The 24,932-nt window shown below is 39.0% G+C and overlaps 1 protein-coding gene across 7 annotated transcripts in view; it reads left to right on the top strand.

The window, feature by feature from the left end:
• Positions 1-24,932, top strand: part of DAB1 (DAB adaptor protein 1) — a 240,243-nt gene that overhangs the window by 206,049 nt on the left and 9,262 nt on the right. For 3 of the 7 annotated variants that reach the window (XM_069861886.1, XM_069861890.1, XM_069861887.1), the window contains 7 exons: positions 2,029-2,088; positions 12,619-12,675; positions 15,220-15,282; positions 16,421-16,529; positions 18,977-19,525; positions 20,335-20,462; positions 21,390-21,488. In XM_069861886.1, coding sequence (XP_069717987.1) covers positions 2,029-2,088; positions 12,619-12,675; positions 15,220-15,282; positions 16,421-16,529; positions 18,977-19,525; positions 20,335-20,462; positions 21,390-21,473 — 1,050 coding nt within the window. In that variant the 3' untranslated portion in view covers positions 21,474-21,488. The remainder of the gene's footprint in view (positions 1-2,028; positions 2,089-12,618; positions 12,676-15,219; positions 15,283-16,420; positions 16,530-18,976; positions 19,526-20,334; positions 20,463-21,389; positions 21,489-24,932) is intronic. The other 4 variants (XM_069861889.1, XM_069861891.1, XM_069861885.1 and 1 more) reach the window with 3 other exon arrangements.

Here is a 24,932-nt window from a genome sequence, read left to right as displayed (position 1 = left end):
TAAGATGCAAGTCCATCAGAATGGTTCACAGCATGTCACAGCGCCAGAGCTGTCAGCAGCATTAGTGCTGGTACCTCTTTGCTGATCTTGCTCATCAAAGGGAAAACAGGAGAAACTCCTTGCAGACCCTCAGTCTAAGTAGCAATGAAAAAATGTGATGGTACATGATGAATAAAGACAATAGGAAGACAGGCAGTATCAATGTGGGAGAGAAAAAGGTCTTTCAGAGAAGTTGCTCTGTGTTGATATTAGAAGTCAGGAGCATTTCCATAATGTAATATAAGCTGGAGTAAGAGATGGGTGATGGATAGTGCAGGAAAACACTCAATCTACAGTCAGCTGTGGATAGAAGTGTGCAGACTGGGGTAACTTCATGGAAAAAGTTGGAAGGAAGAAGAAGAGAAGGACTAAAGGGGAGACTTTCCAGAAAGTAGAATGCGCCCTGATGATAGTTTCTAAATAGTTTGTTACCGCTTTTGTCCTTTTAATGAAAACTAAGCTTTCCAGTGACTTACTAAATAGGCCAGTCTTGGTTTCTGCCCTTACACTGTCACTTAAAGCTCTCTCTCTTTACAGACTGTTATTTCCATGTAATTGAATCGTTCCACTCTTACCAGTTTTTAATGTATCTAATTTTATAGGTTGTTTTAATGGAAGTGGTCAGTACATGGAGAAAACCAAGGCAAGCAAGTCATTCCCAGGATGGGAATAAAGATCTTTTACAAAGCTTTTTTAGTTTCTGTGAGGGTTCTGTGTTCATGCCTCTGAAAGCTCTTGAAAAACTTACGTGATGTGCACCAAGTTACAGATGCATGGTTTTCCATGAAGAATTTGACATATAAATATAGGCAAGAGAATGTTTGAACAGAAGAGAATTTTCGATTATTATACAGAATAAGGAATGATAGCACATCTTAATGAGTAACCAACATTGCTTCAGCTTCGCCTGTATCAGACCTACTCAATATCAGAACTTCAAGATAATAAATATCTTAGAAAACAAAAAGTTAATAATTTTGTTGTATTTGCAATATTATTTCTCTTGCTGATCTATGAGGATTCATTGATGTCTGAAATGTGATCTTCTAATGCTAAATGCTTTTGTTCAGTGGAAAAAGTAACACTGATTTACTTAGAACATTTTTGCCAGTTTAGAGCATGTTTTTGCTGTTCTTTTTGCTCATGACATTTATAATAGATGTTCATGGTTCTAGCATGTAGATGCTTCTAGGAAGGAAACTAAATAGAATCACAAATTATAATATATAAAGCATCACTCCTTGGGCAAGCAACGCTCAGTGTTACAAAGCAACTGAATTTACATGAATAGGCTAGAAATACCCAAGGTGTAAATCATGACTGTTGACTCAACTAAGGACTCACTCAGAGTTGTTGGGGTTTTTTAAGTATGTCATCCATGCAAGGCCATTGACTTCAGCTCCCTGGCTGTGTCAGACTCTGACAGGCTGGTAATTCCTTATAAAATTGCAGAATTGTAACCGAATGTCACTTAGAGTAGCCACAGGGCCCCATTACTCTAGGGTATGTTTTACGACTTTACTCAACTTAGATGATTAAATGAATTGGAAGGAAGCAATCTAATGCCATAGGCCAAACATCTCTTATCCTCGGATGGGTGGCTGTACTCTGGATCTCTGCCATGGGGGAAGATGACATAGTGACCTGATCATGACTTCCATGTGGATCTTCCAACCCCCAAGTACAATTTAAAAAACAATCATTTAAGTAGGAAGGAGATCTGTGTGCACCTGGACTTAATGCAACCAAATTTTACTGAGAATGAAAATCTCATTTCTGAACACTGCTGGTCCTTGGGATTTTAAAAACTCAGATGCAAATTTTATTTCCAGTATATTCTCCATTAACTTTACTGTTTGAATGACAAGGGAACCATCCTTGATTTCATTTGCATTAAATGACTAACCTGTGCATAAATACCAGTCACTGATTTCAATTTTTCATGATACCTACTTGAGTAATGATCCTAGTTTTCATTTGCTGTTGCAGGTTCCTACCAGCCAAAAGAAGGAAGGTGTTTATGATGTGCCAAAAAGTCAACCTGTAAGTGTAAGTATCTTCCTTATTTATATGCAGTAAAGAAGATGTGTTTCTTAGCTTCTGTGACTTTTATTATTGTACATAACATTTGGTATATTCCTTGTAATGTGAATTTTATCGGTTGATTGGGTTGATTCAGAGTAACCAGGATTTTAAGTCACTTATATCCATCTTATTCATTACTTAGATCTCCTTTCTGTCTTTTCCAACTTGTTCTTATGAAAGTCACCGTTCATAAGTGTGTTATCTGTGGTTAAGAGTTGACAATGAGCGTTCTGTGTGTTAATGCATGAATCATCACTGCCTGGATTAGAAGGTTTCCTCTATTACCCAATTCTGTACAAGGATTATCATACATGAATAGACACACAAAATGAGCGTGGGCTGCATTTTCTCCCATGTGCTCTATCAGAGTTTTACGTTATATTGTGCTCCTTACAGCTTGGTTTAGTAGGACAGCAGAAGAGGCAAGGCCTCAGTGGAGTGGTGGTTGAGAGTAGTAGCATTAGGAAAAGGTGTTTCAGAACATTGTCTGTGACCTCTATGGTCATTTTCTGTAGCTAGAACACCTACACCTCTCAGAAGATTTGTTGGTGAACACAGTGGACTGATAAGTAAAGATTTCATAAGGGGCTTCACTACAAATGTTACTACAAATGGGAACTTGCATTAGAATTACTCTTCTGTCATGTCCAAAGAAAAGACCCATACAATTTACATCAAAATCCTACCTAACATACACCATAGAAAAGCAATAATTTTTCTAATAAAACCAACTTCTGTGGTAGCTTACTAAGAGCTGTAGAGTTGAAGGGCAGATCCACATCTAAGTGCCATTGGTTTAAACAGCTGTGGGAAACTCTGAAAAGAAGTACATCAACATTAAGCATGCAAAAAGACTTCACTTGACGAATTCCTGAGTGACAGAATCTTTGCTCTATGTATCACCTTGCTTTCCTAGTTGTTATGGGCTGTAATCAACAGGAGATTTCCTCCTAGTATTGCTATTTATTATTTCTGTAGTGGTCTAATTGTACAAGAGGCTACAATACAGACTGTCAACTTAATTCTTTCGGTCCTGGCGTTGCATGGACAGTTGACTCTATTCAAAAATAGGGGTAATATGGTGCTACATCCAAACGGCACCGCTGCCTTGCTGTGTGTCAGCATTTTGAAAAGATAAAGCGTATGTCCCCAGAATGTATAATGAATGCTAACAAGTGGTTGAGAGAAGAATCAGACAACCATACAAGTGATGCCTGAACAATAAGGCATGCATTTGTTGAAGGGTGGGTTATACTGTTTAATATAAATTTGTGCTATAAACACCTCGAGAAATTGTTCAGCTGTGTTGGTTACATGGCGCATTAGTGTTTTGGAGGGTTTGCATGAGAATGGAAAGAAACAAAGGATAGGTTCGGAATTTGAGTCTGCTGTAAGCATGGGGGAAATGCCTGTTTTTAAGAGAGAAAAAGAGACAGACTCCTTTCACATAAAAATGTGCTACTTGCTCGGCTTGGGCTGAGCATGGAGACCAAGATGCTGAATAAAAAAGATAAATGCTAGATGGGGGCCTGAATTGTGACACTTCTGTGGTTTGCACAAGCAAACAAAATTTACCATAAATATTTCCTTATAAGCTACTGGGAGGAGCGAAAAAATCTACTAAAATAACTTAGTTGCATAACTAATTAAGGTATTCATGGACATGGAATAACTGTAGATTTTTTTCACTCGTTTCTTACACAATTCAGTGTTATATATTTTCTGCTGTACATTTTCTGTGACTTTTATTATTCTTTCAGTGATGTTTCAAATTTACTCTGGGTATAGTCTGTAATTTAGGTGGTTGTGGTATGAGTGGATGTGCAGTACACTTGCAATCATATCTGCAGACACTTTGGTATTAGACTGTCCTGGTAAAGAGCATGACTGAGATACAGGGCATATGGAACCTACTCTGTAATCATCATATATATTTAATCTGTCATCTTCTGAAGCTGGTCGAAGACTTAATTTTTTTTACTATTTTGTGGTTAAATTTAAAGTGACTACAGTTTTTTTCTCCAAACTAGTTATATGCTTTAATTTATGAAGAAGAAGAGAAGAAAGAAAAGATGAAGAAATATGTAGCTAAGATTTTGTTTCACCTTTTTATTAGTATATATTTTTAAAAAAGAAAAGTAGCAATAGCTCTTAAAATGAGCAATTTAATATTTCACTGCCCATCTGATTTATTGCTTACCCTTCCACATCTGAGACTGTCATTGAGACGCTTGCTATAATTTTTTTTTTTTCAATTTATAGCTGTCATTATTATATAAACCTCTAAAATTCAATCTGAGGGCAAATAATCTAGCTCATCTACCTGGTTTGAACATAGAAGGACACTTCCTTTATTAGGAGATCTTGCTTTTATTAATTTTGTAATAGGTTAATAAATAGAGAAACTTTAAGCTCCTAATAGGTTTCAGGCACCATGAATTCTCTCTCCCGACTATAAGTACAACACTTAATAAAAATGCAGCAAGTTTTGCTTGAGATCAAACAGAATTGCCTGTGTTCCCTGGACAGAGATTCATTTTCCATCTTTTCCTCTCATGCATTCTCAGGCAAGTTATCTCTAGACTCTGCACATAAAAGTGAGGGGCACTCAACTAGTCATCTAAGTGCCCTCCACCCTGACCCTCTGTAGCCAGTGGAGACAAATAGACGCTTTACAGGGAAATTTCTCTGGTTTGCATGAGGTGTCCCTTTGAGGTGGAAATAAATTTACATCTGGACATTTTTCTTCTGTGGCTGCAGAGGAACTTTAAATGGCTTGCAGGTATGGTAACCTCCAAATAGTTGAGCTTAGGCAGGGTGAGATCTACCACAGTGTAAAAACAAAAAGCCGGAACCCCTTTTTCAAAAGCTGCTTTGAAACTGGGAAGTGTAATTCGTACTGACTTTCAGTAAGATATAGCTTCCTAAGAAACCAGAACCATTTGGGCAAATATTTCTCTGGGCATATGGGATCCCATTGTGGCTGAAGGTATGAAACATCTTCATGGTAGTGCCGTAAAGCAGACAATGCATATGCATCAAGATAGCAGATGTACTTAAACAATACCATTTGTCAGAAGACGTTGATGTACTTTATAGCATGACTTCTCATGATCTCTGATATCAAGTAATATAAGTATGGTGCAAATGAGGCGGAAAGGAATGAGTCTCAGGTCTCAGACTTTGAATGTACCCATTGAACTTATGAGTGGTGGCTGGTTGCCAAGTCACTTCTCTGACATTGGGATGAGAAGACTGCTTACTCAATATATTTCTTGTATTTCCCCATGTCTTTGCTACATCCCTTCCCAGCAATTCCTACTGTCCTGTAGATTTATTCTGCTTTGGTGTGCAGCTCAGCTCCAAACACATAATTTTCATGATGTCTGGTATCTTCCCAATATCTATCTCTTCCTTGGTATCAACTCACACCTGTTTATTCATTCCCGTTTGCACTCTGATTCTTCCTTAGACCAATTTTCCTGTTCTCCATTCACGGAGAACAGATATCACGCCAGATAAAGAAAGCAAGCTTATTCCAAAGAGCCTGCATTAAGTAGTACTCGCTCCACTAAAAAACTATAGTTCTGTATGTGAAATTAACTGTTCTAAAAAAGTGGAATGTTTAATGAGCTCTTTTTGTCATAATTTCCCATCGTTTTCCCATTATACATCCACATCAAGTTCTACCTGTCATGTTGTTTTTAGTAATATGAGTCAGACTGTAAATACCCTTCACGGAGACTGTCAGTCACGTCACAATAAAACCGCTTCTCATCAAAATGTCTAAACTATCTGCTTACAATTTTATGAAGGCTTTCAAACAACTCGTCTTACTGCTGTATAAAGATTCAAGGCATTATAGCTTTAAAGCATTTATTAGAGCATAGTAACTGATGCTCTACAATACAGGCAGTCTTCTGGCTAGTACCAACTTGTGAAAAATATTATACCAGGGTGGAAGGGACAGGGAGTAAATTGGCTGCCCTAGGGCCAAGGCATGGAAGGAGCAGATGAAGCTGGGCTGGTCCTGAGCCCACTCAGGTCTATTAAAAAAAGGGATGCCCAATACTTCTGCTCAAAATAGGACAATGCACTTGGGAAAGCTGTTTTAATTTGGGCTGGCATTACGGTGCCATTTGCAGCTCTGATTTGTTCAGGGTCTCATGTCAGAGGAGCGTGCCTGGGGTCATTTGGAAGGCATAGGCAGCCCTGAGCACCTCCAGCTCGTGTCGAAAGTCAGTCCCTGGAGTAATGGCATACAAAAATGTCTGGCAATAAAGTTGTTCGGAGCAGATTTCTTGATAACTCTCACCAACCTCTACAAAGTGAGTTTCTTCCTCTGACATTTGGTCTGGAGAAGACCTTTGTAACTCTGACTTTTCCCTGTGTTTGCATCAGTGGCTTTAAAGAAGCAGCTTGCAGATTGGTGACATTGACTTCAGCCTCTGCAATCAGGCTTTCAGGATCAAGTTTTCAAATGTGAGAAGAGAGAGTCTCTGATCATCTGTGCTGACAAAGCCAGTTGTTTTTCTTTACCTTTGCTAAAAGACACACCTGTGTTCAAATGCCCTGACTTTGTTACACTCAATTAAACCTCACCTACTAGGCTTAATGTTGCAGTGTGGTACATGCATTTTTAACAAACACAGCTACTTGTTACAAAGTTTGGAATTATATTAGTTTGTTGTGTTAATGTCTTGTAGCAGGAGTTTCTTTACTACTTTAGTGGGCTTTTGCTATTATTTTTTTTTACTTAGAAGTGGATATACATACCATTATCTCTAGAATAGATGTTGCACTAACTATTCTGAGAAGGTTTTGTGCAGCACTGAAACCACTTCTGCGTTGTGTGCTCCTGTTCTCAGCCTGCCTTTTGATTTAATATCAGTGTTAACTCTGATACTACCACCAGCTTATAATGGAAACATTTAGAACATTTAGCACCACGCCAGAGGTAGCATCTGAGCCCTGAAAGTGAGATTGCGATGTCACATACGTGTCTTCAAGAGTGAGACTTATGTTGTAGCAGGAGGCCCTTATTATAACACCCTTTCCACATATCAGCCATTTGTTTCTGTCTGCTGTGTGGGGACTATCCTCTCTGCAACCTGCCTCACCTGCCCTATGTTATTCTTGGAGCAACTGCAGCAGATGCTTCTAGGTGATCCCCAGTGATGTTGCTCACATTGCAGTGTCACATCTTGAGATACTTGTAATCTGTGGTTTTACCTCCTTCCTTTGGGGTTAGAGTGTGTGACATTCAGGTGGATCTGGCTGATGCAGGAGAGGCAAAACCCTTGTTGCCTTGGGACAGTTTTGGTATGTCAGGCAGATAGCTGACACATCCGTTTTATTTGGGACTTCTGCTAAGTATGCATGTTAGCCATCAAGGTCTGTCATTATTCTGGATAAAAGCCTTTAATTCTCACTCAGCACTGGCATAAAGAGCAATACAGCTCATGGGTTGGGGTCCATCCACAGCAAAAAAAAAAAACAAAAACACTCAAACACCTGAATTTTCACTAGCAGACTCCATTCAGGTTCAGCTGAGGTGAGAGGCAGGGTCTGAGACTTTGCTCAAACACCCGTGCCTCTTTTCCAAGGAGAGGAACTTGCCACCGTCAGGGATGTTTCACAGAGATCACAAGCATCGGCTTGTGGCTGCTGTACTTGGTGGCACATTAGTTCCCTGGTCAAGTGCTGTATCGACTAAATCTGTCTTTGTATTTTTTTTATTTGACTTTATATAACTATTTCCCTGGGTTTTTTTTTCTCAAGCTATTTTTTTATTGTGTTTTACTCCTTAATAAAAATAGCATAGGAAGCAGAAACCAGGTTGTCCTCCCTGGTCTTCCAACATTATAGTATCTGTAACATAAAGTGTTGAAGTTCCTTCATGTGTGTAATATACGTGACTTACGTAGTTTTTAGCGTGAATATTTTGCTCTTCCCCTTTATTTCCAGTATTCTGTTGAGTGGAGGAATGTTTCGTTTCAATATCTTTGCATTGCATCAGCCACGTGCAATAAACTGCACATATTTGTAAAGGTACCTAAATCTGAAGCTTGTGTTTCTAGAAGACAGGCCTGTTAGTACATATATAGTAAATGTACATAGTAAAGTACAAGAGCTTTTGTAGTGTGCATCAACATTTTGAAAGCTTAGTTCAATAATATGCTGGTATTTCTGGACTTGAAGCATTTGTTTTAAGTAAGTGTGATGTGACTGGTGTACACCGTGGTGTATATACCATGCACTCTGAACCCACCCCATAGGGTTCAGAGAAGAAGTCGATAAGGTGGCGATGTGGCTGAGACCTTTGTATCGGCATCCTCTGAGACTGGGAATTTTAATGATCTTGGATGTTGTGCTGCCTGGAGGCAGCATGGGTCTGGCTCTAAGTTAGAGTCACTATTTTGAACTCTTGATTTATTACAGTCTGTCAGAGAAAAGTGGTAATTGAAGCACTTTACATACTATTTCCTATAAGAGTAAATACCTAAGGTACACAGGGAATTCAGAATTGAGTTCCCTTCAAATGAAGAGAAAATAAACGAATGAGTAAGCATATGCTTTGATCTTATGAAGAGATCCTTAATTTAAAGGAAGCTATCGAGCAACAGTGAAGCAATTCACTCACTCTTCAGTAATCTATTATGTCAATTATCCTTAACCATCCCACCTCTTTAGCTGTGCAGAGTTGACTAACAGCATTTTTAACCAGCACATCCGGTGCTTCCCAGTGAAAAAACGAAGGAAACTGGACAGTTGGCGAATGTGATGACGCTCATGGCTACCCTGTAGTTGAGTACATCATACCAAAGTCACAACTTGGGTTTATTACTGAAAATAAATATGAGGAGAGGAATTACCTGAAGAGTGCTTCTCACAAGTAAGAGTTAGCCTACGAAACTGAGAAGAGAAACTTTAAACAGGAGGGTTCACGTGCCTCACAGGATTATGGGTGTTGAATTTGAAGCCCATGTAAGTGATGGATGCCCAAATGCCTATGTTTTGGATAAAAATCAGTCAGTGTAGTTTTATACCAGCCTGTGTTGCTGACATTACCTGTACTAGTTGGGAATGACCATAAATGTTCACAGCGGCCTTAAAACTAAAAGATTTTGCTCAGCTATAGCTGTGTAGACCTGGGTTGATAGTAACACCATGGCTGCTGTTACCTTTATAACTGGGAAAGGTTATGACATTTAAGGATCTTTAGCATTGGGAGGAAGAGAAGATTGCAAAAGCATTGACAGTTTTTTCTTCACATACATATTCTCCAGTGTATACTCTTTAATTAGTAAGTAATTGAGCAATTCTTTGAGTTATCATGCTACTTCATTAGTCCAACAGTAGTTTTACAGGAAAACAATATGTCTGCTGCGTGTTTTCAGTGTGTCTCAACCTACTAGACGTGGTCTGACTGATGATCAGTTTAGTCATGGTTCTGATGTGCTCCTTCATTATAGTTCTAATTGTTTTTTAGAATGAATTGTAGTTAATTAGCAAGCTGCTTGCAGCTCATAGATCTCATGGTAATATCAACACTTGTATAAGGTTCTGCAAATTCTTAACTAAAATAATGATTCAAACTGTCAGAAAAAATATTTGACATAGCCAAAATATTTACATTTTCGACTAAATTAAGAACAAAAATCTTTAGTTTAACTAACCATTTGACTTGTCATTAGACTTCCAGTGTAAAATACACGTTAGAAAAAGAGAATTGGAAATGCAGAGGGGCAGTGCGGGTGGATGATCCTTGTATTGCCTACTGGGTTGAGTGGCACAGCACTTACCCTGATTGCAGGAAACCAAATTTAAATCCCTCTGCTGTCTTAAAAAATTTGAATAGCTAATACGTAGCTCAAAGGTTAATTGCTAATTGTTGGTTATTTGCTATATTTAGTATCCTTCATACACTTTTTCACTTGCTGAACTCTGTATCAGAGTACAAGTTAATTACCATGGGGTTTTCTTCATGCATTTTAAGCACCACGTTTGCTTCATTCTCTGAGATTTCAGACCCACGTTTTGTACAACACTACTTTTATCATCTTGTTTGCAAAAGTGTAACAGTACTAAGCTGGTTTGTCATGCTGTAAGTCAGTGTAGATCCCTTACTGTTGGTAAAACTAGACTGAGTAACAGAAGTTGAATATTTTGGCTGGTTCTGTATGTAGGACTGAAGCAAATAAGGTACTAAACACTTTCATGAGCATGAGAGGCTTGTCTTGTGTCTCACTTTTAAAATCTAAACTTTCACATTGTTTAGAGGAGATATTTTTCAGAGTACTTGGCAATCAGAGTGACTGCTATAGTGGAGGTGGATTGGTTCAAGTTTATGAAAGCTGCAGTTTGTTTATCTCTTAGCATGGCTTCTCTACTCTTCATTTTTTTCCAGCTCTTGGAGAATATGTTTTTCTTTAGTGAACAGTTAAAAGTGTCATGAGGAATTTCATTATTGGCTGGAGTGGTTTAAAAAGTTTTCTGCTGCTTTAAGAAACCAGATTTACATATTTCATGTTTAAAAGATTTACAGTATGTCTCACAAGCCTGTATAGAAAGACGTAGCTTTCATTATGGCTTTAATGTCAGCACGATAAAAGGATTAATACTCTTTCCTCTGCCTTGGTCTGCATGGCTGGTTGGAAGTGACTGTGTTCGTGGTTGACTAAGCTGTAGGGGTGTTTTCATACTCAGGGGATGCATTTTTGAATAATTAAGCCAAGCTTTTACATCACTGCAGAGGAATCCAGACAGCAGTCCTAGAGGAAGATCAAGAACTGGAGCATCTTTCCAGCTTTCTGGTTATTTTCTGTTGTGCACTGGGGAAGGAGAGGTTTGTTGGCTTTAACTGTGAAGGTCAAGCACTTTATATTGAAGAGCAGAACCAGAGGAAGGCTCAGCGGGCCAAATTTTGCCCTCAGTAGCCATGTTGCAGCCTCGGCATGGTTGCTGTTGAAGGCTCTTCCATGCTTTAATAGGCAGGGATTTCACCCCTGGGACGTGTCTCCTCACCAGTGTGTGATGCAGAACACGAGCTGACGGGAGATGCAGCTCAAGTGCTACATGATAATTGGGCACTTGGGGATGTGCCATGACATGTTGGGCAAATGTTTCCTGCAAGGTCCTGCTGTAGCACAGGTGGGAATTTCTAATGGGCTGTTGAATGTTGTGCACATGTTTCCTCTGTGCTGAGACATGGTTATTTCACAGAGTGATTGGTGTGGCTGGGGGCAGGATCTGCTTCAGAGCCACATGAGCTGCATCCCCGGATGCTGGAGGATGGGAGGGTTAAACAACGGGGCTGTCAGAACAAGAAGTGATTAACTACTGGACAAAACTGGTCCCTCCTAAAGGTGTAAACCCTTTTGATTTCAATCTAAGAATATTTTCAAGGTCTGTGGAGTTATTTGAATAAATGGACATAGCTTTTGTCTCTCTTTCCTTACCTGGGGGTGGGGGAACGTGCTCTCAGCACCAGCAAAGTGCAGAACTAGGTCCTTTTCTGGTTGTGCATGATTGCATTTTCTTCTTTTAGTTTTGCTGTTTGCCAGCCTTTTGGGTTCGCCCCCCCGCCCCGTAGGTCTTTGATGAGATGAGAGAGGGGGGGAAAAAAATCATTCTGGGCTGTTTCTGAGATTTTTAAACTTCACTGTTTAGGAGTGGCATGGGATTACCAGCTGGTAACTTGTATGAAGCTTTTCAGTCAATAAAGATGTGACTTTTGATAACTTACTTTTCTTACTTACTTTTTGATAACTTTGTTTCTTAAGAAATAAAGTGTCTAACACTTCAGTAAATGTTATCCGAATCTCAGCATTCTGATGACACTGAAGTCATAATTTATGTTAAATATGTAGATGGATATAGATATATATGTATGTGGGGGCAATATAGTCCCACATATGTTTACACACTGATCATGGATTGAAATCTATCTTTAATTGACTTCAGTAAGTACTTTTAAAAATTATTATGGAAAGAAAACATGCATTTTAAATATGTTTGCATTGATGTTATAGTGCTCCTGGTTAAGAAGAAGCTGTGTTCTTCTGCAAATACTTGCTTCTAAAGCTTTTGTTGTCCAAAACTCAATCCCACGCCCTGAGGATATTGTACTTTCTGTCACAAGCCAATGAAAATTTCCATTAATGTAAACAGGATCAGACCTCACTGGGTATGCCTATTGCTGAATTAATAAATATCTGGGAAAATAAATAGTTATGATGCCAGCAGTGAAATTGCCTTATGCACTAGAAGATGAGATTTAGCACAAATAAAGCGTGTGTTCACCCCACATCCCAGCAGTGTTCAGACTCACCATTTTCGCTGTGTGATTTCATATCTGTGCTCACTGCAAGATGGGAAGGGTTTTCATTTCAATAGTGAAGTCAATAATTATGGAGGTTATCACTTTCATGCTCAGAAATTCATGTCATTTTCATAAATCATTCATTTCATTTCATAAATCATGCTTTACAGCTGCAGAATGGAAACTTATTGCTGGACATTGATGAAAATCTTGTTTCAGTCACTCAGGTAAGGTTGAGACACTAAAAATGTTTTAAGGAAATACAGATAAAATCACCTATAGGAATAGTGTTATTTGAAAATATTCATCTTGGGATTAACTTCACTGGAACATAGCTAATATCAGATGTGAATAATTTAAAAACGTATAATGGGTGAAATCAGTTCTGTAGTGACAGTGAAATCACACAAATAAAAGATAATTATTTGATGTCCAGAATCTCATATGCTGAAAGTGGGTGAAACTACATCTATGTCAGAGAAGTTGCAGTCATTTATTCAGACTGAGAATTGGGTAGTAGAAATAAACTAAATAGAGAATCCAGACCTGAACCATGTGGGACTTGAAAATCTCACCTCTAAGTGCGGCTTTTTATGACTGTACCTAGTACGTAAACTATGAAGTTGTGTTCCCACTAAATTTCAATTTACATTCTCTGACGTAGTCCTATAGCTCCTGTTGCATGTAAGATTGCTATTCTGTGAGAAATAATTCCCATGTAAATATATTCCTTTTCCTTGTGGAATATTGTGAATGAGATTTTATTACAACAAATAGTGAAGCCGGCTTTCCTATCACACTCTCCAGCCGCCTGTTTAGAAATATATCTGCAGAGTTTCTTTTAAGAGCTTTAACAGAATTGTATCTGTGAAGAGTTTCCAAAGGTCCATCACCTTGAAGCAACCTGAAAAGTATTATTATTCCCATTTTACAGGGATATTGAGGCACAGAGAGAGATGAGTTGCCACCTTTCAAATACATACCATATAATACTGAGTTCAAAAGTATGCTATCAGTTTTTCAGTATTGATATGAGATTTATAATATTTTTTCCATGAAAGATGTGTGACTTTACAGACACTTCCTCTTAGTCTGTGTAACCAATTGTGCCCAGCTTTTCTGGAAATTTTAACAATGCTTGCCTAGTGTGTTTGCACACTGCAGAAGTGACTTACAGACTTTTTCTTTCACAGAAACTGCTTCTAGTGCTATTTGAGTAATGTATACAACAATTGGTGTACACTGAAGAAAACACAGATTTTCTTTTTTCCTTCTTCTATTTCCACGCAAATACTTAGAGGGATATATAAACCTTGGGGGGATATATAACATATAGGAAGAAAATATATCACTAAATCAAGGTGATCTATTTAATATAAGACATGGTGTGAGGAAATGCGAAATAATACTCCCTAGATGAAAATTATCCAAGCTGCTAGACAAATTCCAGTCCAAGTGAGTGTAGCATTGCTTTTGGATATGGGATTAGAGATTGGATTGCAAAATTGTATAAGCCTTTAAAATTATTATATTCTGAATTACGTTCTTAATTTTTAAGGGATCACTTATAATAGAAGGTTGGGGGCAGGAGGAAATCTTAGGGCAATCTTGCTCCTTTTTTGGGTTGTAAGGACTGACCAGCCAGTGTGGTTCATGTCCGAAGAGCTACACATTGGCTACATTTGTAGGTCAAGACTCAACTGAATTTCGAGCCTGTTCGTTTTATAGGAGGCTGCAAGGTTTATGTGTCTAAGCTAGGGAGAAGATTCAATGAACCAAATGAAGATTTGCATTAAATTCCATTCATAATGAGAAGTGTGGCTTCCTCTATGCATGGATGTGATTGAGTAAGATACAGGGGGAAGAGGAAAGCCAGTAAGCACTGTAAAGATATTGGAGGAGTAATTCTTGAGTTTCCATCAAAGCCTTCCACAAAGGCCAGCCTGATGAGGGTGGTAGATGGGGTTTAGGTTTCCTGCAGAGCTATAAGGGATATGTGCTTTACTGTCCTTGGATTCCAGATGAACTGATTTGCAGATGCAGTTGGGTGGAAGAGAGTTATTTTGCTCCAGAACATTTGAAGGAGCTTTGATTATACAGCTGCTCCTTATGAAGTTACTTTTTCTCTCCTTGTCCAGTTGAGTGAGACATGTATGGGTGATCTATTTTAGGATGTATTTGAAGGACACCATTTCTAGTATGAGTTAAATGTAGAGCAACAAACTTGTGATAACCCAGTTGTGCATCCTTCTTCAAGTCCACTTATCCAGGTCACACCTGTCCCACAGGCAAGGGGAAATCAGGCAGCACTTTTAAAAGCCCTTCCCTTCTGTATCCTTCCGTCACTTCCACAGTCTGCTAACTGTGCTTTAAGACCTTGAAATGTGGATTTAGAAAAGGAGCCAGGAGAAGGACTGGCCGTAAATCATGCTTGGTGCTCACTGATGTTAAAGGCAGAGCAGTAATGCATCCAGTCCTATTCTGGATAGTTTTTTCATGTTTTATTCATTTTTTATGATGGAGAATTCCCTACAGAATCATTTTATACAGTCTGCTGCTGGCTGTTTGGGTCCATCAGCAGTACCAAAATCCCACAGCTTGAATCCATGTGCTTCCTCCATGTAGGACTAGACAGTTAAAGCCTACATGGCTTTTGGGGATTTATATTGCTAGCTGTTACTACTTAACCTTACAGGTTGTAACTACTTAACTCACAATTTCTTCTCCTCGAAAGATAAATGGAAATGGTTTGGTTTTTTTTCTTTTTACAGGCTGTTACCCAACTAGAGCTTTTTGGGGACATGTCCACTCCTCCCGATGTAACCTCTCCCCCAGTGAGTATCCAGGGAAACTGAACTGTGCATTTTTCTATATGCTATTTTCAGCACATTTATTGAGCACATTTACAATTCAGGTCATTAGCCATTCCCATAGGGAGCATTCCAAAGTAGCTTTTATGTTGTGAGAAAATAAAAGTGAAGCAAATTGAATAGGGAGTCATTGCTTCATGATGGCACGCAAAAGTATCCTCAATATTTATATTTCTGAAATAAGGCTAGGTGTCACATAAGATATAACCTGAGCTTCAGATCTCCTTCCCTGGTGTTTATCAGAGGTGCATGCTTCACTGCACTCTCTCCACTGCACTGCAGGAATATCCAGTTACACCTCATATATTATGTCTCTTTGGTTCCAAAAAGTACATACCCCAGAACTGCCACTAAAGGAAGACAAAACAGTGAAGAGAGGGCTCAATGTGTTTTGAGGGCAAAAAGAATTTTCTTGACATGCTTTTATGCATCATAAAATGAAAACACAATCACTATAGCGTTTTTGAACATTACATTAACCTGTAGAAGAGCATGAATATACCAAGAAAACTTTGGTGTTGTGAAATTAGCAGCCTCATATCTCCAAGGTATTCTGGAGCGTGTCTGGGACTAGATGCTGGAAGTGCTGTCTCATCCTTAGCTTGCCCAACTAGATTGGGTTTCTCCTTTAATGTAGACCTATGGTTCTGGTCCAGTTAGTTTGTTGGAAGCAGTATGTATTCATTTTCCTGTAAACCCTGCAGATGCTTTATCTGCCTTTATGTTTCTTATATCAATGCCTTGGTTGCTGCCTCTGCTGGTTATTACCTAATGCCTAGAATCACAAGTTTATATATTATGGAGAAAGAAGTAATATCTGTATTTTGTATGTGATGTATTCCAGGCAAGTTTTTTTCTTTTTTCTTTTTTTTTTTTTTGTTTCCTGTGGTACAAAGTCTCTCCCTTTATTTTTCTCCCATCTCCAGCAAATTCTAATACTTTTATTTCTATTTCTTCCTTCTACATCTTTCTATTCTCTTTTCTTTCTCTTTCTTCCCTCCAAATCTGTATTGTTAGAGTGACAGTGGATGTGACAGCAAATTATGTGCTGCAGAAGCTGTAGCTGATTTGTCACCATCGTTTTTTTATTCCTTTCTTGCAGACTCCCGCTACTCCAGGTGATGCCTTTATCCCATCTTCATCCCAGTCACTTTCTGCTAGTACAGACATGTTTGGTTCTGTACCTTTCAGCACTGCTGCCGTACCCTCAGGTAAGAAATCTACTGGAAATATAGACTTGACTCAAGTTTAGTCATGAGTTCTCAGCTCTGCTTTGCACTTCAGTACTCAGGGCATTAGTTTAGTACAGTGGGATTGTGGAAGAATTTTGAGGGCAATGCTGCAGGGCAAGGCGAAACAAGTCTTTAACAAGCAGGGAGTATGTTATTTTGAATGTACACACATTTTTTGAAACAAGAGCCAAAAAAGTCACTGGGAGTTCAATGCGGTTCAGACATCTGGATAACATACTTTCTAGTTACAGTAACAGGAGAGAAAAAAGCACTTAGGTTAGCTTTGCCTTTTTTTTGGTAGCAGTGAATATCCTGTGCTGTCTCCAGTAAACAGAGAATGGGACATGGAGAATTTGATTGTATTTAAAGGTATTCCACTTTGTCAAATCCTGTTATTTCCTTTAGACTTTTCTGTGTTTCTCAAAGTGCTGAAAATTTGAAAGCTGTGTACCAGTCTGCAGTGACATGCAAGGCATGTTGTTTTCACTGCTGAGCTCTCCCTGGGATACTCCAAGAACTGCAAGAGTGGTGCTCTCAGCTCACTTAGGGGAAAAAAAGGAGGAGGAGTGCCTTGAATCATTTAACAGTGACTTTCTAATTGGTTAACTCCTTCTGTGGTGGGCTGTGTTGTGGCATCAGATTAGCCACTGCATCTCAGAAAAGTTAGACTGGTGGTGAAGAGTTTGGGAATAATGTCAGGTGACCTTTGCTGCTTGGATGAGGTTACGGTGGAGGCAAGATAAAATGACATCTGAAGAATCCATTATAGCCATCTATGGAAATAGATAAAATATATCTGAGTTACTGTTCTTTCATCACTCATGAATTTAGTCTTTCCAAGTTCTGTTTCTGTTTTAGGGTTTTGGGGGGCTTTTCGCTTTACTATCTTGCAAACACCCTTATGCTTAGTGTTACAAACAAGTCTACAAATAAAGCAAAGGGAAAAAGGTACAGGAGGACTCAGAAATCAGATTAGAAACAGGATTTTAAAGCTATGACAGTGTTAAAAGTAATTATAAAGTATTAGCAGTAAATCAGTAATTTAAACGTGAAACAACATGTCTGTAAAGTGTAATAGTTCTCTCAGTGAAACATAATTGTATTACATGGTTTGTTTTGTAACATTTGGTAAAGTAGTTTTTGTTTCAGTGCTTTTTTAAAATTTTGAATAGCAAAGCATCTGATCATATAATTCCTACACAGCTGAGCTCTTGGTAGCTTGAAAATAGGGTTCAGCTCAGACAGAAGTAATTATAATTTTAGTTTTAGTCTTTAATTTCCTCCCCAGCTAGAGAGGCTTTATGCCTTTATGCTAATAATACCTGAAGCAGTTTGTTATTATTAGGTATGTAGTACAGGAGAAGCTCAGGAACTTTTTGGTGTTGTCACGCAATAGGGTAACCAAGTGTGGGTTGTTTTTTTTTTAATCTGAATTCATCTAGGCTCTGTCTTTTTATTACACAATTGGAGACACTTGTTTTGCTCTTCAGAGTCCCAACAGTTTGAACTGTGACTGTGTCAAAACAGATGGCACAGAGTCTTTTTCTTGCAAGGCTGCCCTGTCATTCTAGGGCCCTTAAGGTGTTATCTAATGAATATGAAGGGGCTGCCCTGTAACTTAGAACCAGTTTTGTTGCTATATCATTGGCAGCAGTAGAATGGTGTTCAAGTCATTCTCCTCAACAATGCATGTAAGCAAAAAGGGCAAGGAATTGTGGTGAAGCTATGCAGAGGGGAGGAAGACCTGAGTGTCCTCAGCATCCTTTTCCTTCCCTCTGCTTGCTCTGGCTACTCAGTTTTTAGCAGCATATGGGCTGCCCTGTAAAGATTAGCACCATCAAAGCCTGACCCAGTGCATCATGTTCTGTCCTGGGGATCCTTGCCCCAAGAGGAGCAAGAGAGTCAGAGGTAGAAGGAAGCAGATGTGGACAGTTAGGAAAGCAAGAGGAGCCCGCAAAGCACTGTAGTGAGGAGCAGGGTTGTGCTGCCAGGGAGTAAGTTCAGAAAATGTTTTGGGAGCTGCTGTGATTCTGGTAAGTGGTTTGACCAAACTGATCCTGACTGTGCTTTGACAGAGCCCTAGGGAAAGGAGCTGCCAGATGGCCAGCTGCTGACAAGGTCCATGCACACAGGTCTTCTCAGGCACATGAGGGTATTCACTGAGGAAATGTGACTTTTTTGTTCAGAGGAGGGGATGGATTATTGCCAATATCCACCATTTTGTGTACAAGTATTTGTTCAGTGGTGTGAATCCAACCATGTCTTTCAGTTTTCCTTTTAAGTCTGCTGAAGCTCTGGGATCACTAATGCAGCCTGCATGCTTCTGATTAATTGCATAGCTTTTTTTTCTGCATGCTTTTGTCAGTAGTGTTAAAATCTTTCTTTTTTTTTTTTTCCCTTTTCCCTGCTCTCTTTATTCCTTGAAGGTTATGTTGCCATGGGAGCTGTTCTGCCCTCGTTCTGGGGACAGCAACCACTTGTTCAACAGCAGTTGGCTATGGGTGCTCAGCCTCCAGTTGCTCAGGTGATGCAGGGAGGACAGCCGATAGCATGGGGCCAACCTGGTATTTTTCCTCCTACTCAGCAACCGTGGCCCTCTGTAGCTGGTCAGTTCCAACCAACTGCCTTCATGCCAACACAAACTGTTTTGCCTTTACAAGCAGCCATGTTTCAAGGTACCATTGCTCCTATAGCTACTGTTCCACCCACAAGCGATTCCAACAGGTCAAGTCCACAGACAGACAGGCCCAGACAGAAAACGGGAAAAGAAATGTTCAAAGATTTTCAGATGGCTCAGCCTCCACCAGTGCCATCAAGAAAACCAGATCAGCCTTCCCTCAGTTGTACCTCAGAGGCCTTCTCAAGTTACTTTAACAAAGTTGGGATGGCACAGGAAGCAGATGATTGTGATGACTTTGACATCTCTCAGTTAAATTTGACTCCTGTGACTTCCACGACACCATCTACAAATTCACGTGAGTATTCATATGCTTTCAGCCATACCTCTCCTCAGACATGACTGCTCCTCAAAGTATTTCTTTCTCTTTTTTGTACAGTAAACTGCAACACAGATATGGACTGCATAGGCCAGCTTATTAAATGTGTTCCAGCCATAAAAGTATCAGAGAGGAATTTCAGACACCATTGAAATCAACAGCCCTGACAGCTGCAGTCTGAAATTTAATTTACAAGAAGACAGTAATATATATTCTACGCTAGGGACATGCAAGCTAGTTTGAAAATGCCCATTACATTCAACTTTACAAATGGCTTCATTTATGTCCAATGCAAGCCATACATTGCAGAAATTAGGGGATGGGTATTTATTTTAATAGCTGTATGTACCGCACATTTGAGGAAATTCCTTGAAAAGCTGTAAAATAAGCTCACAGTGTTTGTAGCAAGGAGATGGGGGATTTTGCAGATTGCTGAAAAGAGTTCGTAAGACACAGATTTACCAGGGGCCAGCAGAGACCTTCTGTTTCACTTGCCTGCCATAGGATTCATGCATTCTTAATGTAATGTAGTGGCATCTCTTTGGTTCCTAAAGATGTATGCCAGATGCAGCCAAACTTAATTTGGAAATGGCTGAATGAAATAAAATATATGGAATTGGTAATGACTTCTATGTTCAGATTTACCTCTACAGCTCCTTGTTGGAAAATAATTTTGGGGGTGATAGAACACGAGGGCTTTAAAGCATGAGCAAATTTTGTGCTGTTGTGTCTTTCTGAACAAATTAACAGATATATATTCTGTTGCTTTTACCTTAATTTTTGTTTAGCTCCAACCCCTGCACCCAGACAGAGTTCTCCATCAAAATCATCAGCATCTCATACCAGTGATCCTGCTGCAGATGACCTCTTTGAAGAGGGGTTTGAAAGCCCAAGCAAAAGTGAGGAGCAAGAGGCTGTGAGTAGCAACAAGGTTTCTAAATACTAATTAGCTTTTTTAACTAGAAAAGACCAAAGTTACTTAAATGTTGTTTGATAGTGTCAGAAGTAGCTATTGTAATAGGGCTGGGTGGTATTTAAGGGGGAACAGCAGACAGAATTTGGTTCACAGTTCAGTTTTGTTAGTGGAAAGCATAACATTTATGTTGTTATGCACTAATATTGCATACAAGGAACCAAACTCAGAGTCTGTTTGTCAAGTTATACATGTCAGTTGTATCTGGTGTCCTTTTTAGCATACCAGCATTCACTTGTTGATGGTAAGGGAGTCCAAAGTACAACAACATAGTGCTGAGGCTGCAGAAAGAGGTGTGAGAGCTTGTGTGTTAAAAGATGATTGTTGATATTGTCTTGCACATTCTTGCATCGCAGTTGCTTGCCTAGTTACTTTCCTCAATGTTCTGGCCATCAGTATGTGATTTCTTTGCCTTACACTCAGTGGACCAAAGCAAGAAATATTATCCAAGTAATGACTTTAAATCACAAGGTATCTTAGGCAGATAAGAGCCTAAGTGAGCCAGAGACAAGAGGGAGTCCGTCCCAAAAAAGGACACAAAAGTACAAGGTAATGCAAGTGTGGACTCTTTCTGATTTACGTAGATTCACTGGCTTTCAGGGCCTTTTGCAGTCTGGCTGATCCAGTACCTTCTGAAGTCTGCGGTAGCTCCTGCACAGGCTCCAGCAGATACTGGTGTCCTCCTTTCCTCCCTGCATCACCTATAGGAAACTATTATGACTTTTGAGAATATATCATTGGTGAGGTCTCACTTTCTGGTTTTCATGAGATAGGCTGTACTTGTTATGCCCACAGCATGAAAATAACCTCGTGTTGACTTTTCACTTTCTTATGGTTGAGAAAAAAAGGTGTTATGTTCTTGTATTCTAGCCTGATGGGTCTCAGGCCTCATCCAACAGTGATCCATTTGGTGAGCCAACTGGTGATACTATAAGTCCACAGGTCGGTAGCTAGATAGCGCAGGTTGGGGTAGGTATCTGTCCTTTTTTTCTCTACACCTTGAGGTGCTCACTTATTCTTCCACCAGTGCCTACCATTGCTTTCATGGATGCATGGTTTGTTTTTTCCTTTTCATCTCTTCTGTTTTTCCTCTCCATTATTCACAGTGTATTCTTCATGCTCAGTGGTTTGCATGGCTTTTGCCATTCACTAAGTGTTGCAACTTATGCAAATGATGTGTTTCAGCTGCCTGCATGCTTTAAAGAAATGTAGACTTATTTTTGTGTTGAAATTCTAAGGGGAAATAGGGAAACTGAGCCATTACTAATGTATTAGAACATTTTTTTTCATATCAGATTCACTCTGGTCTTTAGTAAGATGTAACATGTTAAATGGAATAAGGCCTCTTACTCATAACAAATACTAAATAAAATTATGTAATGATATATGAACACCTCTACCCTAAATCAATGTGATAATCAGTAGAAACAGCACATTTATCTGCATGTAAAAAATATTGAAATGGATTTGTGTATTTTTGTCTCCAACTGCAAATTAAAAACATCTGAAAATTATGATGGTTCATATTACCGTTGGCATACTGATGTTTTAAAAATTATTCATCAAATGAAAGTCACTTAAATCCAGACAGATGATTTTTCATCTTTTGTGTTACTGAACACATTAGGAAATGTGACTGCCAGTGAATGTTCTGTTATTTGTTTCAATACAGTATATGTGTTCTACAGAAAAGACAGTAAAGCCACAAAGTTTTATGAGTGCTGAGCGTTGTTATTCCATCCGAATACTCTTTGGTGTTACTATTTGAAGGATATGTTTCATTATCTTCTCCCTGTCTGCCGTTCATGTTTTGTATTAGCCAAATACGTGATCTGATAGGGTTTCTGTGCTTCAACACAGAGCTCCAGGAGCAAATTCATAACAACGGTAGAACCCTCTTTATTTTTCTACAGAAATTGCACTGTGTTTATCAGCGACTTCAGCACCCCGAGCCATAATAATTTGGTTTCAACTCAAAATTAATAGTTTCATTAGGAGTCAGTTTACTTTGTACATTAAATATGGTTGAAAAATCTTCTAGTAGCATAGTTTTGATCCGCTTGGGAGTAATAACATTATCTCTTAATAGTATGCAGTGCTGTGAGAATCTCCCCTTCTTTAGCATCACCAGCTTCATGCTCAGTTCTTTGGAGCTAGCTCAAAGTAGCATTAAGTTTTGTGTCTCATTGAGTCTAAAAATGAGTGTAAGGGTAGAGTCAAGCTGGGATGAGCTGCTCTAGCAAGAGTGTTCATTGGTTGTTGTACTCCACCAAGATCTGCTTCTGTGGACTGATGATACCACATAGTAAATTGGCTTTACCATTGCCTGACCTCAGCTGTAGTACTGACATAGCCAGCTTCAGACCATTTCAAGAGATTTTTCCTACATCAAGAAAGAGGATTTGCCTTTTACCTGCGTCTCACACTCTGCAAACCCATATACATTTGTTTATTACAGTTTGTCCCAGTCAGGATAATTCTGAAATTGATCACGGGAAGAATAATGATAAAATCTCTTTCTAATTTTCTGACTGTCACAAAGATAGTTAGCATCATTGGTAAACTACCATCAAACACATAACTACCAGGAGCTCTGGAGATAACTTGAAAGAGTAGTTTAAGTCTGTTGATGTGTATTGCTGTGTAATACTGTGTATGGCAGTAAAGTGAGGGATTCCTTTTGTTCTGTTTTTATATAATGCTTAGTAAAATACATTCTTTTATCTGTCAAGAGAATCTAAGAGCTAGAAGAACAGTATATTACCAGTGATTCCATATGTTCTCTCATAATTTTTGTTAATCTTTGTAAGAGTCTTGCATAAAATATGTGTAATTCCCAGAAATATATTCTAGAAAAAGTTAAATAAAGTTACTGATTATCGTATTATAGTAATTCCTAAAAGCAGTAGGCCGGAACAGGAAGCTGAACAAAAAGAAAGTCTCTATGCAGGGAAGTTAGACTAATATCATTGTGCCTCTGTGCAGTGCCATTCAGCAGCAGTCCATAGGAAATCTACTTGCTAAAACCGTACTATCTAATTCTGTAGCCTAGTATCAGCAGAGCAATGAAAAGTCTAATCTCCATGGAAAATTATCAATTCAGGACTTACTACTGTGTTGTGTATTGAGCTCCGCATTTGGAGAGAAACTTAATTGGGGGAAACGTGTAGTACAAAAGACTCACAGTCTGCATAAAAGCTATTTTTGTGTGTTAGATGGGAGATTACTTGGCTCTTTAGAACATGGTTCTTCCCACCAAGAACAGCACAGTATACAACTCGGATGAATGGACCTCTCAGGAGCATGACATAGTATTGTGTTCAGAAATTTCAAGTATGTCTGTTCCCAACATCTCTATGAAATCAGCTTCACCCATACAATATCTTTACTTATCTTGATGGATTCAGAATACTCATTGATTGTATTCTGTACCCTGATCTTTGAAGGTACCTTTGCAATTTAATTTTTCGATTCCTATTAGTACTCCATATTCTCATTCTGAAATAATTCAGCATCTTTCCGTTACTATCTTTGTTTCTCCATTTTTCCTTTCTTCCTTTTGCAGTCTTAAGCTCTCAAAATCTTCATCCCATCAGTAGGTGTTCTTATAACTCACTCTTCTACAAATAGGTATGGATTCTTAGTAGGTAAATGTTGTATTTTATGAATAAGTTACAGTTTTGTACCTTTATGATTGGGGATAAGAAGCGGACAGACCTAACTTCCACAGATGAAATAAAAGCAACTATTTGCAGAGCTGTTCGTAGCAAGATTTGTATTTTGTTGCTTTCCCTTTGTTCATGAGCAGAGTTGAGGATGGATAGTGATTTTCCAAAAGGAGTGAGGAGAACACTGAGTAATAAGACTGCCATCTTCAGTTGAATTATGTTTAATCCCTACTGCTGTCTTTAGACATTGTGTGAGGAACAACTATGGTGAAAGGAGGGGGAGGGAAAGAACTGTATGCACTATGATTCTACCAGATGTGTTGAACATTTCTTATTACTGACATTTTGGAATAAAGCAAGAATTTTGAATTGAGGAGTTTTCACCTCATCATTGTCTTCGCATCAATGCACCCAATCATCCTGAATTACAGGGTGTTAGGTGCAGACCCTGCCAGTGTGAATATTTGTTCTTGGAGGTATTTCAGCCTCAGCCCCTACCTCAGCCTCCGCAATGGGTCTAGCATGCCCTTGACTCTAGGAAGCCCTGAAGCTATACAATTGAAAGCTTTGCAAAGGCTATAGAAAAGAGAGCCTTCACGCATGATAAGAAAAGGGAAGGAGAAGAGCAAACTAACTGTCAAATGCCAGACTTTGGATACCTGTGGTTATGCTGGCCAGCATCACCTAACAAAGCATTGTGTTTGTAGAAAGAATAAATTTGGCCTGAATACTGGGATCAGATATC

Source organism: Phaenicophaeus curvirostris, chromosome 8 (genome assembly GCF_032191515.1).
Source record: "Phaenicophaeus curvirostris isolate KB17595 chromosome 8, BPBGC_Pcur_1.0, whole genome shotgun sequence".
In the NCBI taxonomy this organism is placed as follows: domain Eukaryota; kingdom Metazoa; phylum Chordata; class Aves; order Cuculiformes; family Cuculidae; genus Phaenicophaeus; species Phaenicophaeus curvirostris.
The sequence above is the reverse complement of the archived record's forward strand: the minus strand, read 5'-3'. Positions and strand labels throughout refer to the sequence as shown.